This window comes from Eptesicus fuscus, chromosome 22 (genome assembly GCF_027574615.1).
Source record: "Eptesicus fuscus isolate TK198812 chromosome 22, DD_ASM_mEF_20220401, whole genome shotgun sequence".
In the NCBI taxonomy this organism is placed as follows: domain Eukaryota; kingdom Metazoa; phylum Chordata; class Mammalia; order Chiroptera; family Vespertilionidae; genus Eptesicus; species Eptesicus fuscus.
In genome coordinates, this window is record NC_072494.1 from 13366186 (window position 1) to 13384391 (window position 18206).

The window sequence follows — 18206 nt, forward strand, 5'->3', positions numbered from 1 at the left end:
TGGTTATAACTGAAATGTACTGTAACAGAGAAAAGGAGCAAAAATCCAGGTCCACCTTTCCCACAGCTACACCATTCTGTCCACCCTGAGTCTCAGCAACGTTTCCTTCCTAGAGCCAAGACAGCAACCTGCACAGGCTTGTAACTGGTTCATCTTTAAAATGTACATAAGTGGGACATTTAATAAAATGAAGGGAAATGAGTTTATAAACAATGTTTTTTTCCTAGGTGCCCCTATTCTAATAGGTTTCACAGACTGGCAGATGCTCAAGATGTGATGGGCCTGATGGTACAGGTGTGACATTTGTTACCTGTTTGTCCTCACCCCCACTTTTTTGTATGTTTTTTAACCCCAAAAGGCTAGAAGATAGTGATCTGGAGGGATCCCTCCCATAAACAGCATGGCCAGCCCTGACCAGTTTGGCTCAGTGGATAGAGCATCGGCCTGCGGACTGAAAGGTCCCAGGTTCGATTCCGGTCAAGGGCATGTACCTTGGTTGCGGGCACATCCCCAGTGGGGGGTGTGCAGGAGGCAGCTGATTGATGTTTTTAACTCTATCCCTCTCCCTCTCTCTAAAAAATCAATTAAAAAAAACAAAACAAAACAACAGCGTGGCCAGCTTTGTGAACCCATGGCATCTAAACACTGAACTGAGGGTCCATCTGGGCTTCTCTTCCCCAGCTTTTTGCCTGATAACATTTTGACAGATTTATGGATTTTCGAGTCAGTCCTTTGACTTTCAGAAAGATCAAGAACTATGGTCAACTCCATCTATAACGATCTAATCCTTCTCTTTGGTAGTCTCCACAGCAGCCCAAACTTAAGTGGAACTGGGCTCCTGGTCTCTGCACACTGACTTTCTTGAGGGGCAATTTTTTTAAGACTGTATTACCAACAGTGGTCAGCTGAGTTTTGGCCAGAAAGTTACTGTGGATTCTGCCCACATGGCTTAGTAGTAGAAGGTTGGGGTTTTTTATATTTCAGTTTAATCAATAAAGTATTTATTGCCTACTTTCTGTGTTGAGACTATAGAATATTCAAATTGAAAGCTCATGGTTTTCTTTTGCTTTAATATACTGGTTTGCTGTAATCATGGATGATACGGACAGAGAGATGTTTTGATTTCTCCCTTTCTCACCTCACTGAATTTCTGTACGTATTTGGGTTTGCTGTCTGTACTACTTTCTCAAAAAGAGGTTTAGAGAGGATATGCATCAGAATTACCTAGGGTGTTCATTTTTATATTTTTGTTTTTTCTTTATTTGGGAGGTGTTCGTTTTTAAATAAGAGTTTAACACCATTCCGGGGATGGAATTTGGCTGTTACCCCAACTGATTTGACTCACAGCTACACTTAGGACCTTTTAATAAACACACAAAACTTTTAAGTTTTATGGCAGGGCTAGAAATTAGTAGTACATTTGAACAATAGACATTTAGGTTCAATGTTGAAATTACTTAGTATTTCCTAAATGGAAGTTGAATGGGAGGATTGAGACTGTCAGTTCCAGCTCAGGGGGTAGCCTTATACAGAACAGCTCCACTAGATGCTCCATTTTATCTTAAAAATGGTATTTTAACTAAAACTACATTTGCAGCCAACATTAACCAGAAACTATTTTAGAATTTAGTGCATGGGTGGAAATGTTGAAGAAAAAAATTAAACACAAAAGCCAATTAGGTTAACCCACAGGGATTAAACCTGGCTTCTACAAATGAAGGCAGCAGTGGGTCTTCTGTATTGTCATGTAGAGAACTATCTGCTATAAGAACTAAGAGCCAAAAGGTTCTCAGATCAGGGAGGAAATGGCATATGGCAGTACTTAGTGGTTTCGTTCTTGGTGTGACCTAGTCAGACAAAATACAACTACTCAGCAAGTGTTTCAAAAGATTTATTTTACAAAAGGAAAGTCTACCTCTGAACCAGCCAAGTTCAAAGTCGGAAGAAGAATACAACTTCAGTTCTAGATAACACGTGTGTATTTCATTCAAAGCCACTAAAAAGGAAGAGAGCATTAATAAATTTGTGAAGTGATAGGGAAGGGAATCAATTCCTAAAAGCAGTTCTACTGAACCAAAATGCATGCCACCCAGAGAATTTGGGGTTGAGACTTCCAAAAAAAACCCCAGCTTAGTGTGAGCCTCGGGGCCTCCCAACTCTTCTACCACCTATTTTTCCCATTATTTTAATTTCAATCACCTGATCATGTGGGCAATATCCCAGTTGGTTTCTGCCGAAAGTGGTCCCTCTATTTCAACACCTTTTTCGGTTACCGTGGCGATTTGAAACTGAAAGAAAGCAGAGCTCTCAATGAAAATGCCCAACCCCACATGAAAGAAGTCTCTGGGACCTGGTCAAAGGTCAAGTAGAGGGTCTTTCCCAAATATGAAAATAGGAGACAGAGAAATGGGACAAACTGCCCTTCAAAGCACAGAAACCCTTGACATTTGCAAGGATTGAGAACCTGCCAATTAGATCCCCTTCACCTTCACTGTTCATTCCCCTCCTCACCCGGTTGTAAGAACGGGCATCCCGGTAGTACAGCACTCGCATGCAGCGTTCCACTAGCTCTCGGGCCTCAGTCTGGCTCAGCACTGGCTGCTTCTCCAGAACTTCTCGAAGCAGAGGCTAAGGAGATTAGGGAAAAACATGGGAGATATCAGGGGCTGAACACCTGGCTATTTGTCTCAAATCCATGGTGTAATAGGCACAAATGAGTGAAAAAGTAACATTCCACCTACTGCCTCACCAGAATACTCTGTTTACTTGTGCTAAGGGGAAGTTCTAGAGTGTCCTCTCTCTGCACATGTCTACTGCCTCCTGAACATGCCTTGTCATTGGAATGCAAATGCCACACGTACAGCCCCTGGACTACAAAGAGAACCATCTGCCCAGCAACAGGGATCCGAGCCTGTTCCTCATGTCAGAGTTATAAGGTAAAAAAAGGCAAGCACACAACCACTAGCCCCCACTGCCTGCTCTCTTCCCCTCTGCCCCCCTCTCAACTCACTACTTACCTGAGCCAAGTATGCACCATAACCAGTGGCCAGTGAAGGGGCTTCGTAGGCTACGCCAAGCATGTCCACGTAACCGAGGAAGCTAAAAGGACACAACAGGTCAAAGAACTAATTTCATCTTAAGTTTCTGCATCCCAGCTGAAGTACGGGGCCATGGGGTCTAAGAACTAGGATTTACTCGGGGGGTAAAGATAGAAACACATTACACTGCAGGTTAGGTTGTCAAGGAAATGTTATTTGTGTTCAAATCAACCTCTCTCCATCGGAATAGCCTCCAATGACCATGGTGTTCCACAGGGGGTTCATCTTGGAGCGGCGGCTGTACATGGCCCTGGTCAGCCACGAGTGAATAGCTCTGGGGCTATAGCTGTGCCCGTCTCCCAACAACTCCTCATCAATCCTTAAAAAAAGAAACGGGCGTGAGAATATTAAAGTCGGGATCTCCATCCCCCATCTTCCACTCCTACAATTCTCCCCGTCCTCTGCAGCAGCCTGGAGTGCCTCCACCTTAGAACTTCTTAAGGAGATAAAACACACACACACACACACACACACACACACACACACACACACACCAGCGATTCCCCTGCCCACTTGGGAACTAAGTTTGGGAACTAAGAAGACTTACACCATCTGGCCGAGAACTTGCTTCACATACTGGAAATCAGCATAGTCTCCGGAAGCACCCAGCATGGTGCTGTCATTGACTCGCATAATGCGAGAGATGTTGCGGAAACGGGCCAAGGAGCCGTAGGAACCCAGCATGTCTGCTGCAATCACCACTCCGCCGTCAAATTTCACGCCCAGGACCGAGGTCCCGGTCACCATGGGGTTCCTGGGGACAGAGGGGGTGGAGGGTCTGCAGGGAGGCGCGGAGGTGGGGGGGGGGGGGCGGGGGCGCCCGAGTCCTCTCCCTGCGCGGTGGACCGTTCCCCTTCGACTTCCCGGAGCCCCATTCATCCCCCAGGACTCCGTGCCCCTCGCTGCCCCTCGCCTTCCCCTGCTCCCTCGGAACCCGCGGCCCACGGGCGCAGCAGGCCCACCCGCACCGCGGCGCAGGCTGGGGCGCCCCGAGCTTACTGGGTGCGCGTGATCGGACCGCCGTGGAGCGCGGACGCCGGGTCCAAGGAGCCGGGAGTTGGCGGGATGCGATAAAACTGCCCGGGGGCCGGACCCCCGGCCCAAAGTCCGGCCCGCGACTCCCAGAACGCTTCCATCTTAGTCACGGCAGCAGAAGAAATGAAAGCGCTTGCGCCGGCGGAAGCGGAACTGATCCCTCAGTGCCACACCTTTCCTCTTCCTGCCAGCGGCTCCCGGCGGCCCTGCGCGGGAGGTCCCACGGGGCTGCCGTCCTTCCGGGGGCGGCACCCAGGCCCGCAGAGTCCGCGGGAGAGTGGGGACCACATCGGGGCTCTCCGGAGCCCAGATTTAGGGAAGGACAGGGTGGTGTGGGAGGCAGGTAAGGGGGGGTTGGGGGGGGGCCCTTCCAGACACTTCCCCGGAGCGCGGAGGCAGAGTTCCTCCTGCCCGTGTTGGAACCTTATCACAAGCCCCACAGGAGACTAGTAGTGAGTCCGGATCGCTGACGCCGAGTTTCTCAGAGCATCCCCCTGGGGCAGGCATGATCGGCTGATGCTGTAGATAGGAGACCCAGGCTCGGCCATGGTGATTTACCCGATCCCACAGCTAGTGAAGGCGGCTCTGGGTCTTCCAACCCAGTAGGTAAAAAGGAACCGGACAGTTACGCATCTCTCTCGTGGATTACTCACTCCACAGGACCTGGGGCAAATCTCTGCACGTTTTCTTTTTTCTTTTTTTTTAAATATATTTTATTGATTTTTTACAGAGAGGAAGGGAGAGGGATAGAGAGTTAGAAACATCAAAGAGAGAGAAACATCGATCAGCTGCCTCCTGCACACCTCCTACTGGGGATGTGCCCTCAACCAAACGTACGTGCCCTTGTCCGGAATCGAACCTGGGACCCTTCAGCCCGCAGACCGACGCTCCATCCACTGAGCCAAACCGGCCAGGGCTCTGAACGTTTTCTTACTAGAACATGCTCTGGCCCACCGCTTAAGCCGCAGAAAAATTCCGCTGACGGTGGGAGTGAAACGAAATTCCAGGGCTTCGCTTTGGATTCTGTGGTCTAGGCTGGACGCTTGTCTGGAATCAAACTGGAGAACCTAAAACCACTACTTGGACAGTCCTCCCTACACAACTTGAATGTCAGGGTTTGTTTGTTTTTTACTCGGCAGGAAACCAAATCGATTTTGTTTCTTAAATCCCCTGAGTTGATTTGAATCAAAGCAATGCATGACATTTTAACCTTATTGAAAAACAAAATCTTTTATTAGATCATGAAACTCTGGAGCGGGAAGGGTCAAGAATTTTGCATGGCCCTAGATGGTTTGGCTCAGTGGATTGAGCGCCGCCAACCTGCGGACTAAAGGGTCCCAAGTTTGATTCTGGTCAAGGGCACATGCCCAGGTTGCTGGCTTGATCCGTAGTGGGGAGCGTGCAGAAGGCAGCTAATCAATGATTCTTTCTCATCATTGATGTTTCTACCTCTCTCTTCCTTTCTCTCTGAAATTAATTTTAAAATTATATATTTTTTAAATCTCTTTTTTTAATAAAAATTGTATGTTAGAGGCACCCAACTCTTTATATCAACTTTTGATCTTGAAAAATCGGTATTCTTTTTCTTTTTTCTTTTTTTTTTTTTTGGCTTTAATTAATAGCCACCCACACCCCAAGCCCCAAATTCCAGATGACTTTTGGGCCATTTATCGGCTTACTTGAACAAAAAAATCTGCTCAGACATGATGACAATGGGCTGACTGGGATTCCTCAAAAACCCATAAGTACCTCCCTTTTCCCCACTACAGCCCTCATCATACAAACTTGAACTTAAATCAATCAGCCAGCAATGAACTGGCGATATCCTTGTTTAGAAGTGGCCAGAGGTGGGTTGCTGGTTTCTGGTCTCACTGCCTTTTAAGTCTCTAGATTAAGGCTCTGATAGGGCCAGTGTTGGTTCCAGAGGTCTGGCAGGTAGCCACATTCCATAGGGTCTTAAAGCAGAAAAGTGAAAGGATCTGGAATCACCCAGCCGAAGAGGATGGCACAGAAAGCTAACCACTAACATTTGATGGTGCAGCTACTCAGAAGGTGACCAGCATGTGTTCTGTTCTAAGGTGAGCTCAAAAAGACCTAAGTTAAACTTGCAACAAGGGAAATTTTGGAATATTCTTTTTTTTTTCTTTTTAAATCAGGTCTGATATTATGGAGGAACACTTTTTTTTTTAATTGATTTTCTTACAGAGAGGAAGAGAGAGGGATAGAGAGTTAGAAACATCGATCAGCTGCCTCCTGCACATCCCTGGGGATGTGCCCGCAACTAAGATACATGCCCTTGACTGGAATCAAACCTGGGACCCTTCAGTCCACAGGCCAACGCTGTATCCACTGAGCCAAACCGGTTTCGGTTATGGAGGAACACTTTTAAGTGTACCCAGTTTTCTGTGGCTGTCTATTACTTTGATTTTTATTAGCATTTAGCTCCCACCAAAGTTTAAGCTTCTTTACGTCAATAATGACTGGACTGGTTTTATAATATGCAGAATGTCCTTGGTTATAGGAGATGTCCTGAAATTCTCAGAAAAGAAATAAAACTAAACCACTATCACCACCATCTCACAAACATTTCCACTACTCCATTTTTTTTTTATTTTAGGAGAAGTGAAAAATGAATCTTCAGCTACAAAAGAGTTACATAAGCATCTTTTCCCGAACTGCTGAAGCCTGGCCCCAGGGACTCTAACAAAAGAGAGAGAGAGAGAGAGAGAGAGAGAGAGAGAGAGAGAGAGAGAGAGAGAGAGAGAGAGAGAGAACATGTCCAGCTTGCCCATGGCTGCACTGCTCTGCAGGTCTTCCCTGAGGAGTTTGCAGTTTTACATCCTCTGTGATTCAGTTCCACAATATGCCTCTCCAAGCATGCGTCACACTTGTCTGGAGACTGTCTGCCTTGCTAAACTAAAAGACCCACCAAGACAGGAACTGAGGTTGTCTTTTGACAATGTCCTTTGATACACGGAAGATTTGAATTTTGATAGAGCCCTAGTTATCTATTTTTCTTTTGTTCCCATATTTTTGATGTCATATTCAAGAAATCATTGCCAAATGCAATGTCATGAAGATTTTCCACTGTGTTTTTTCCCCCAAAAAAAGTTTTCTTGTTTTAGCTTTGATGTTTAGATCGCCTCTGTTTTATGTTAACTTTATATATGGTATTAAAAAAAAAAAAGGATCAACTTCTTTTGCATGTGGATATCCAGTTTTTCCAGCACCATTTATGGAAAAGACTGCCTTTTCTTTATTGAACGGTCTTGACACCCATTAATCTATATGTCTGTCTTACTACATTGTTTTGATTATTGTAGATTTATAGGCATTTGCCACTCATTTATTTTCCACATGAACTTTAAAATCATGTCTTCCATTCCTTCAAATCCATGATAATTCCTAATGGATAATAATTACTAAATAATTTGAGAATGACTTTTTATATTAAACTAGGGGCCCAGTGCATGAATTGGTGCACTTTGAAAGGAACTGTGGGCCTCGAGGCTGCAGTGGGCACAGGGGCGGGTTTCGGCCCATCCTCTGCACGGGTGCTGGCCCCGATGGCCCCTCAGGAGCAGGGGGAGGTGGAGAAGTCCTGAGGGGCTATTAGGGCCGGAGCTGGTCTCCAGTAGCTGGTGCGAGCACCGGGTAGGATGGTGGTGCGGGTGCAAAGAATTTTCAGTAACCACCAGAGACTCACCCCGATGACAGCGACCGGCGCCCCGCCTTGGTCTGGCGCCCCCGCTCACCTGCTCCACCATCACGCCATGGCCAATGCCCGCCATGTTTCACGTGCAACCCCCTGGTGGTCAGCACAAGTCATAGCGACCGGTTGTTCGGTTGTTCCACCATTCGGTCTATTTGCATATTAGGGTTTTCTATATATAGATTTTTCCAGCTAGAAATATTGTTCACCTTTCCATAGAATCATTTCTTGATCTTTAAGAATTCAGCTTTTTCCTCATATAATTTGTGGATGTAAAATTTATTATTTTTAATAATTCTGTGAACATAATTTACTACATCAATAAAGTAAGGGAGAGAGTCCATAGGATCATATCAACAGATGCCCCCCAAAAAACACTTTATGAAAATCAGTAGCCATTCCTAATAAAATCCTGCAAACTAGCAATGTAAATAGAAGACATGAACATAATAATGCCTATTTGGTAAAAACTAATGACACAGATATTAATTGCTGAAGTATTCAAATTAGAAACTAGAAAAAAAGTCCACTATTACAAGGGTACCCTTTTCTCCACATCCTCACCAACACTTGCTATTTCTTTTTTTTTAATAATAGCTATTCTAACAGGTATGAGGCGATATCGCATTGTATTTTGATTTGCATTTCCCTGATTATTATCAATGTAAACATATTTACATGGACCTGTTGGCCATCTGTATGTCTTCTCTGGGAAAATGTCTATTCAGATCATCTGCCGATTTTTTAATCCTGTTTTTTTTTTTTGCTATTGAGTTTTATGATTTTCTTATTTATTTTTGGGTATTAACCCCTTAACAGATATATGATTTTCAAATATTTTCTCCCATTCAGTAGATTGCCTTTTCATTTTGCTGATGGTTTTTTGTTGTTGTTGTTGTTGTTGTTTATTGCTGGGTAACCGCCATGGTGTGGATGTACTACAGTTTGTTTAATCATCCACATGTTGAGAGACTCACAATTGTTTCTTTCTAGTTTTGGGCTATTATGAATGAACGTGGTATAAGCATTCCCATACGGGGTTTTGTGTATACTGTTCTCATTCTGGCAACGGATCCTGATACTGTGGTTGGCTGGTATTTATGACTTTCCTCTTATTCCCTTGTCTTAATAATAGCTAACATTTATAGAGTGTTTGCTACATGCCGGACCCTGTCCTAAGTGCTTTACAAGTATTACTCACATAATTCTCAAATAGCCACTCGAGGTCTGAGCTATTATTACCCGCATTTTACAGGTGTGGAAACTACAGTAGAGAGAGGTACACAGCGTGAATGTGTTGGCACCCAGATTGAGCCCAGGTAGTCTGGCACCAGAACTCAGCCTCCAAACCACTCAGTTATACAGCCCGGGCTAAGACGGCTCTTTTCTTTTTCTCTTTTTTAATATATTTTTATTGATTTCAGAGAGGAAGGGAGAGGGAGAGAGAAAGAGAAAGAGAAAGAGAAAGAGAAAGAGAAAAACATCAATGATAAGAGAGAATCATTGATCGGCTGCCTCCTGCATGCCCCACACTAGGAATCAAGCCGACAACCTAGGCATATGCCCCTGACCAGAAGTGAACCTGGGACCCTTCAGTCCACAGGCCGACACTCTATTCACTGGGCCAAACCGGCTAGGGCCAATGGCTCTTTTCTTATGGAGCGACCTAAACCTTCACTCGTGGGGGATCTGAACGATCAGTTATCTTGCTTCTGCTGCTTTAGTCTTTTGTTCATTTAACCATTAGACATGGAGGTACAAGGTATCCCTGGGGTATCTCCCTCCCTGACCCTGCCATAGGACAGGAACATTATTATTTCTAAATCATCAGCATCAATCACCCAGCTAATATCTTGTCTCCCATTTCTGCCCCAAATGGCTGGGTAGTTGTCTCCGGTTCCAGTTCAAGGAACTATTGGTGTCGCCTCTTTGTGCAGGACACCAAACCTCAAAACCAACAGAGCCCAGGGTCGGGGCCTGCAAACAAAAACGTTGTGAATGGGTTGTTAGGGGAAAGAGTGAGAGGTCCCCTCCCACCTCTCTCTGTTCCTGGGCCCAGCATGGACTCTGGTTGCTGGTTCAGAGGATAAACGATACTCTAGACTTGGAAGGTTTTGCCATAACTATCTTCCTGTAATATAAGCTAGAATGATTTTTCTTCTCAATATCTTTCCTGCGTAACTTCTCCTGGAGCCATTAGAGTAGACTGAGGAAGGAGATGCTATTGGGCAAGAGAGGGCAAGAGAGGGCACCCTGTGGCTTCTTTCTTTCCCCGGGATATTCTCAGGATCCACCCTACTTGAGGATGAGGAACCCTGGGGCCTGTGAGACCCTGGGCTGGCTAGGTGCTTTGGGTCTCAAAGTCACGTGGTGTCCCATGGTGCCATATTTGGTTTCTATTGGGACCAGAAGCTCTCAAAAGACTATCAAGGGAAGAACTGTTACTTGCTCAAGTGGCCTGGGGCCTCAACATCCCTTTTGGGCCACCTCCTGGGTTTGCTTGCCACAGCCTCCTGGATCCCCCCAGTTTGTCAAGCAGTGCTGGTTCCCTGAGTAAAAAGGCCCCCGGGGTGGGTGTACTTGAACTGCTGCTGGGAGCAGCCAGAGAGCCTGTTCTTCGGAGACCCCACCCTCAGAACACTGCCTCTGCCCCTCCAAGTGCAGCCCTGGCTGCACCCGCGGAGCTTGAGCGGGGAGCTTCTGCAGCTTGGGACCAACCCCATACTCACCTGCCTCCCCCCGCCCCATCAAGCAAAGCCCACTCCCCACTGTTCCTACTTCTCTGTGTCAGAGTCCTCCTTGGGCACACCTGGCTGTCCAAGCAAGCCATGTGCTTGCTCCTAGCTGCAAGGGACCCGGGAAAGCAAGCATCTGGCCTCCGGTTCCTATAGTGGCGGTGGGTTCTGTGTCCCAATAAACATAAAAAGGGCTACATGGGCTAGCCAACCCCAAACAACACAACACAAAGACCTGTCTCAAGGAGCTGGTGTGAAGTTTGTTCGACTTACTGCATTCCCGTGTCGTGGCCACAGACACAGTCTGAAGCCGACCGCCTGGACTCACATCCCGGGCTCTGCTACTGACCAGCTGCATGACTTAGAGCGAGTTACTTCCCATTGGTATGTTGTAACTTCCTTCTCTGTAAAACGGGCATACTAAGAGTGCCACTTCATAGGATTGTTGTAAGGAACGCATAAAGCAGAGCATGTAAAAAGCTTAGAGAAGCCCTAGCTGGCTTTGCTCAGTGGATAGAGCGTCAGCCTGCGGACTGAAGGGTCCCAGGTTTGGTTCCAGCCCCCGCTCCCCGCTTGAGGGGGCATGCAGGAGGCAGCCAATCAATGATTCTCTCTCATCATTGATGTTTCTATCTCTCCCTCCTTCTCCCTTCCTCTCTGAAATCAATAAAGAAATATATATATATTTTTAAAGAAAAGTTTGTTTAAAAAAAGCTTAGAGAAGCACCTGGCACAGAGTAAGCTTTTAGGTTAGGGTGGGCGGTTCCTGTCTTTGTGTTTAAGTGCGTAGACAGTACCAAGGACATCTGAAGCATTTTCTAAGTGATAGCTGTGTGTTATCATTATTACCTGTCTCTTGCCTACTTGTCCAGGTATGTCCATGGACTGCATCCTAGAAGTGGAATTCCTAGATACAATGGTACGCACAGTTTAACTTGGGATAGGTACTGACAAATTGCATTTGTTGATCCGGTACCAGTCGACACTCACCAATCCTGAATGAGTGTGCCCTTTTCCTCGTGTTCTCACCAATACTGGATGTTAACCTGTTACACGGTCACTCATCTAAAAGGCAGAGTGTTATTGTATTTATTCGCTATTCATTTTTTAATTATGCATGTATTTCACGTTTACAGTAAAATTTTAAAAATGCAGAGTTGATACATGATGTGAAAAATAAAATTTGCTCTCTATAATCCCAGCCCTCAGAGGTCTACACTGTAGTTGCATTTGGTATAATAAAAAAATCTTTATCCCCACAAATTCTCTCCTATTATCATATAACCCCACGTATAATGTAATCAAATTAATTAACGTACATACCTTTTATATTACATATTAAACAATATAAAATAATCAAATTAATTAATTTATTAAATAATAAATTAATTAATTACTTTAACTGATCACTTTTATATATAGCTTTCATTAAATGGGACCATAGGGTTTTCTGCTTTTCCCCCCTCAGCATATTTCTTGGATATCTTTCCATGCCAGTATATAGAGAGCTATACATTATGGATGTTTCATGCCATATGTAACTATTCCTCTATTGGTTTTTTCCAACTTTTCACTATTGTTAACAAGTTACAATGAACATCCTATTCATATATTTGAGTATTTGTCTATTTCCACAGAGTAGGTCACTAGAAGTGAATTTCTATTAAAAATTATGCTTGGGCCGAAACCGGTTTGGCTCAGTGGATAGAGCGTCAGCCTGTGCACTGAAAGGTCCCAGGTTCGATTCCGGTCAGGGGCATGTACTTTGGTTGCGGGCACATCCCCAGTGGGGGGTGTGCAGGAGGCAGCTGATCGATGTTTCTCTCTCATCGATGTTTCTGACTCTCTATCTCTCTCCCTTCCTCTCTGTGAAAAATCAATAAAATATATTTTTAAAAAAAAAGATGCTTGGTGTTGCTAAATTGTCTTATAAAAATGTCCCACAATTTAATACTCTTGCCATTAAAGTACAAGAATGCCCTTTCTCACACTCTCTCCAACCTATATATATTACAAACCTTTTTTTATTTTTTAAGATAATATATTTTCACAAGCATTTCTCTCATTACTAATGAGATTGGGATCTTTTTTATGTTTGTTAGCCATTGATCTTTCATTTTTATATCCTTGGAATATTTTTCTGTTTGTGTTGTTTGTCTTTTTCCAATTGATTGGTTGGAGAGCTTTGTGTATTAGGAGCAATCAACATTTTTCCGTTTAAGCCTCCTTAAACTCCGGTTTCTGAGCAGACTTTTGGCAAGCTGAAAGAGGAAATACACAATATTCCTTTCCCAGGGTGGCACTTTCCACACTTCTACTCATGGCTGTGACCCTGGGCAGGTCCTGGTGGAAACAGCACGAGAGAGATGGTGTATGGAAGCCAGAATCCAGGACAGGCCCCGAGGTTCTTCCTGGGCCTCCCTCTGATTCCATGTAGAACTGAAGACGGCTCTGTCAAGCCTTGGGGATGCTGGTCTTTCTGTGACTCTTGGAGAAGTATCCCCTACTTCCTTCCCGGGCGGCATCTTTGTGCTGAGCTGACAAAACCAGGGTCCTGGGCTCCCCAGGAAATTGGGGGGATGTGTTTCTGCTTGTCTTGAGCTTCAGTAGAGAAGCTTGGCTCAGGGATCTGACTCCAGGGACCAAATGACATTCCAGCCTCAAATAGAAATGGCTTTTAATTTCCTTTGGATATTTTCTTTACAGTCTTGTAACATGTCCAAAATGGAGGCTGCCCGAAGGGTTTTCATGGCTTAATTGGGGCCATTAACCAAGACTGATGCAATTCTTTCTTTCTAGGGCTCTTAACCGAAAATTCGAGAGCCAAGCAGGCCTCTGTAAAGGTGGAGATGATTGCATGAAAGCCACTTTATGGCTCTGGTCTCAGCTCTTCTGGAGCCAGGCGTGGCCCCTGAGGAAGGCTGTGGGGGGGGGGGGGGGGGGGCGGGGGGAGCGGTGGCGGCAAGCTTTCGCCTGAGTCCCTGTAACCGAGGTTGCTGGTACCTCTTCTAGGCCACACGATTGGTTTGCAAACCCACGTCACCTTTTCCCCTGTAGATAAGATGTGTAGCAAGACACGGGACCTAATTTCTGTTCTGGTCAGACCCTTCTTTACTTAAACAAGCTCAGTCTTCAAGGCGCCTCCCTTTCTCGCCTATGTGAGATGAACAGGATTTAAGAGATTTATCAGAAGAGATAATAGAAAAGGTATGGACCCTCTTTAGATCTTGATTCAAATAAGTAAACTGTAATACAGAGATGTATGTGACAGTAGGGGAAATTTGAACACTGAACGAATATTGACTGGGAATGGAACCTGCCACCCTTTGGTGTGTGGGACGATGCTCCAACCAACTGAGCCACCCAGCCAGGGGCAAAGAGGGAACCTTTCCGAGTGGAATGGGGGTGGAGAGGAAGCCCTCAAGTGCCTCTCACATCATGCCTCTCCTGGGGAGCCCTGGCAGAGGGCATTGGCTTTTATCTTATTCACCTCGTTGCCTTGAGCTTGAACTCAGGGAGGTGCTGTGAGATGAGTGTGAACAGCTGGATGAATGTTGGCTCAGTGGATAGAGCATTGGCCTGCGGACTGGAGGGTCCCAGGTTCGATTCCAGTCAAGGGCACATGCTCGGGTTGTGGGCTCGATCCCCCGTGGGGGGCGTGCAGGAGGCAGCTGATCAATGATTCTCTCTCATCATTGATGTTCCTATCCCTATCTCCCTCTCCCTTCCTCTCTGAAAGCAATAAAAAAAAAAATGTAATGATGTATGTAATGATGTTATTAAAAAAAACCAAAAACCTCTGCTTCCTTGATGCGAGATGAAAAGGCTATTTAAATACCTCTCCAGGTTCGCTGTGGGCGGCACCTGCACTAGCTGCTGGGGTGCAGAGCTCAGGCCCACCCAGTCACACCCGGTAACAGGTTAGCAAACGCCACTCCCTTCCTCTGAGGTCCTGTGGCTGGTCTGTTAAATGTTAAATGACAGTTGTTAAAACGAGCAGGTTCGGCCTCAGAAACTCTGCTTAGCTCCCCAAAACCTCAACCTGTCCAGCCAGTCCTGCCCCCGGCCTCACGGGCTGCCACCTGGCCCGCTACAGGCGTTGTGTATTCCTCTGTGCGCTGGGTTTTTCAGTTCCTACACACGGTTCCTCCTTGCGTACAACTCTGTACCTGTGTGTCCCAGAGAGCCCTGTCTAATGCCACACTCTCAGTCACCCTCCATTTCCCCACTTCCTTCATAGCACTTACCGGAGGTGATGTTACTCGTTTATATGTTTACTTGGTCATTGGCTGTCTCCCTTAGAGTGTTATCTCTATGACCACAGAAACTTTATCTTGTTTACCACTTTCTTTGCCAAAACAGAAATGTTTGCGGAGTGCAAGAGCGAAGGAATGATGGAGCATGCGCATGTGTGTCTTCCAAAGGACTTGGCGGGCAGGTTGGTGGGACAGCTGCAGGGAGGAAGGGACCAGGGTCGGTCCTCCCCATGGTCTCCCCATGTGGCCGTCACCTGTACCACATATGATATTCCATCCTTCATTTCTCTCTCTCGCTCTCTCTCTCTCTCCATATATATATATACATACACACACACACACACACACACACACACACATATATATATGTATGTATATATATAGATAGATACACACACACACACACACACACACACACACACACACTGAGTGGCCAGATTATTATGATCTCTGAACGCATAATAATCTGGCCACCAGTGTATATCCTATATAATAAAAGGCTAATATGCAAATTGTCCCCTTGACCAGGAGTTCGACCAGCAGGCAGGCCGGCCAACTGCCCATGTCCCTTCCCCCTGGCCAGGCTGGCTGGCCCCCACCCAGGTCATAATAATCTGGCCACTCAGTGTGTGTGTGTGTGTGTGTGTGTGTGTGTGTGTGTGTGTATATATCCCTATCTCTCTGTCTCTATCTCTTTAATTGGGGTTTTGGTTACTAAGGTAATATATGCTCATTAGTTTAAAAAACACAGAAGTAAATCAAGTAAACGTGGCCTTCCAATCCCTTCTCCCAGTGCCTTCCAGACAACCATGGTTAGCACCTGGATGCATGCCCTTCAGTCCTCCCTCCCTCACAGGCGCCTCCACCTCCTCATGAAGACCCAACTGCTCCGTCAGGAACATCTGTTCCCCACTCCTCTCCCCATTTCGGAGAAAGAGCCTCTCTGTCCTGAGGCTTCCGGAATCAAATGCCAAACCCTGACCATTCCTTGTGGTTTGGGGCCCCCCACCCTCCTCTCCACCGGCACAAAGCACAGCACAGCACAGCACCGCGGGCTTGGGGAACAGCATTTTGTATACCTTTGTGTCTGGGGCCGTGCATCTGGGCAGAACCCGAGGTGAGGGTGCCTTGGAGGAGCCACAGGGACCATTCAGGTCAGAGCAGAGCATGGAAGAACTTGCAGTCAACCACAGGCTCTGGAACAAGCAAAAGGACTGCTTTTGGGGAGTGAAACGTTCCAGAGCTTTTGATAAGAGGCTGGCCATGAGGTGTCTTGGGTGTTGGGCTACTTCAAGCCAAAAAGCAGGAGAGTAGAGAGGAGGTGGGAGATGGGCCCTCCGGAGAAGGAGAACCCTGGGGGCAGGATGAAGGCAGCTGAGTGGAGGCAGCCCGGGGACTGGCAAAGGGGAAGAGGCAGGCCTCAGGGGCCACCCTCTGCAGGGCAGCTGCGCCCGGGCTGACCGATGGTGCAGTGGTGAGAATGCAGACACAGGAAAGGGGTGCAGTGGTGAGGATGCAGACGCAGGGAAGGGGTGCAGTGGTGAGGATGCAGACCCAGGAAAGGGGTGCAGTGGTGAGAATGCAGACACAGGAAAGGGGTGCAGTGGTGAGGATGCAGACACAGGGAAGGGGTGCAGTGGTGAGGATGCAGACCCAGGAAAGGGGTTCAGTGGTGAGGATGCAGACCCAGGAAAGGGGTTCAGTGGTGAGGATGCAGACCCAGGAAAGGGGTTCAGTGGTGAGGATGCAGACGCAGGGAAGGTGTGCAGTGGTGAGGATGCAGACACAGGAAAGGGGTGCGGTGGTGAGGATGCAGACGCAGGGAAGGGGTGCGGTGGTGAGGATGCAGACACAGGAAAGGGCCATGGACCGTGAGTGATGTTGGGGATGGGAGGGGACCCCTGCCCTGGGCAGCCACAGAGGATCTTCCTTTGTGGACTCATGACCCTTCCTCACCCATGGGAGCCGGGGGGACAGACACCCTTCACATGGGGACCGGTTTGGCCCTCCTTCCCTCCACTCTGGTTTAGAAGCCCTGTGGCTCTTTCCACTGGTGACCTCAAGCCCAACTGTGTCCCTTTCACTACCCAGTAATTACAGCACCCAGAGCTTCATCAGGGAGAGGAAAATGTGGACACGGCTCCTCGAAGAGTGGGGCAGGGGTCACCCTGTCAGGCAGCCAACTGGGAGGAAAGAGGGAGCTTGGCTTCAGGATGGAGACCAGTTTGGGGGAGTTCCCTTGTCCAGACATTCAAACCCCGGCGACACCGGAGGAGGCAGCCCAGAGAGCGTTAACAGGTCAGGCCTCGATCTGGCTTCTGTTCTTCAGCAGGCAGCTGTCGTTGGCCTGGGGACCGCGGCCCGTCCCCGGGACTCTGTAGGCGCAGGCTCAGCGCCCTGGCCATCACTGAATCCTTAGCTGGGGGGCTCCCTCCTGGATCGGTGAAGACCCTGAGGCTTGTGACTGATCCTAGGTCAGCTAGGGACAGTGGCCGCCTGGGGGCTGCCCCCTGGGCCCTGGACCCAACCCTGGGGAGCTGCTGAGGCACCTGCTGGGACGTGAGGGGGAGGCACTCCATTTCCGCCTCCTGAGGTTTAGGGAGGTAATAATGAGCATTGAGGAGTTTCCCTCATTTCAAAGGGAATGAATGGGCAGGAGAAAGTGGGACCTGGACACGCTACCGTCCTGGTTCCGGCAGGCAGCTGCGGCAGGAAGACGGGGTTGCGGGCCCTGGGAGGGCAGGGCTGGGCCTGGTGGAGCACAGATGTCTGGAATAAGAGGACCATCTCAGGGGAGAGCTGACTTGGCTGTGCAAGGAGAAGCAAGCGGGCCCACAGCTCCGGGGGCCCCTGAACCCAGCAGACAAGTCCAAGGACAGGTCCAGGAGGCCAGGACACGTGCAGGACATGCACGCTCACGCAATCACACCACCCACAGGGCACACATGCACATGCCCACACAGGCTGAGTCTCCTGGCAGGCACATGTCCCATAAGCACACAGAACACGCCCAAGTCCAGAAACACAGGCACACACATACATACAGAAGCACAGATGTGTGCTCACAGGCACATATTCAGACATAGACACAGGCACACACTCATGCAGCCATATACACAGTAGCGCCCACATGGGCACCGCGGAGGTGACAGGAGCACGCACAGGCTCAGACACAAACTCACACATGCCCAGGCACCCATGAAGGAGATGCACACGCAGGCACAACACAGACTTCATGTGCACAGGCACACACACACACACACACACACACACACACACACTCCCCGTAACTCAAACTCCAGCTGCCCAGGCCATGTTCCTGGCCAGCCGCCCTTAGTCATTCCCTCTGGCTGCAGCCCAGCCCTCCCTC

The 18206-nt window shown here is 47.7% G+C and overlaps 1 protein-coding gene across 1 annotated transcript; it reads right to left on the minus strand.

Moving 5' to 3' along the window:
• Positions 1-1875: 1875 nt before the first annotated feature.
• PSMB4 (proteasome 20S subunit beta 4) lies at positions 1876-4266 on the minus strand. Its single transcript, XM_008147288.3, has 7 exons — positions 4098-4266; positions 3646-3852; positions 3271-3417; positions 3018-3099; positions 2512-2628; positions 2200-2288; positions 1876-1996 (listed from the first exon to the last, which is right to left on the minus strand). Exons 1-7 carry the CDS (start codon positions 4232-4234, stop codon positions 1984-1986), a joined length of 792 nt encoding a protein of 263 aa, XP_008145510.1. The 5' UTR covers positions 4235-4266; the 3' UTR covers positions 1876-1983.
• Between the last annotated feature and the right edge of the window lie 13940 nt (positions 4267-18206).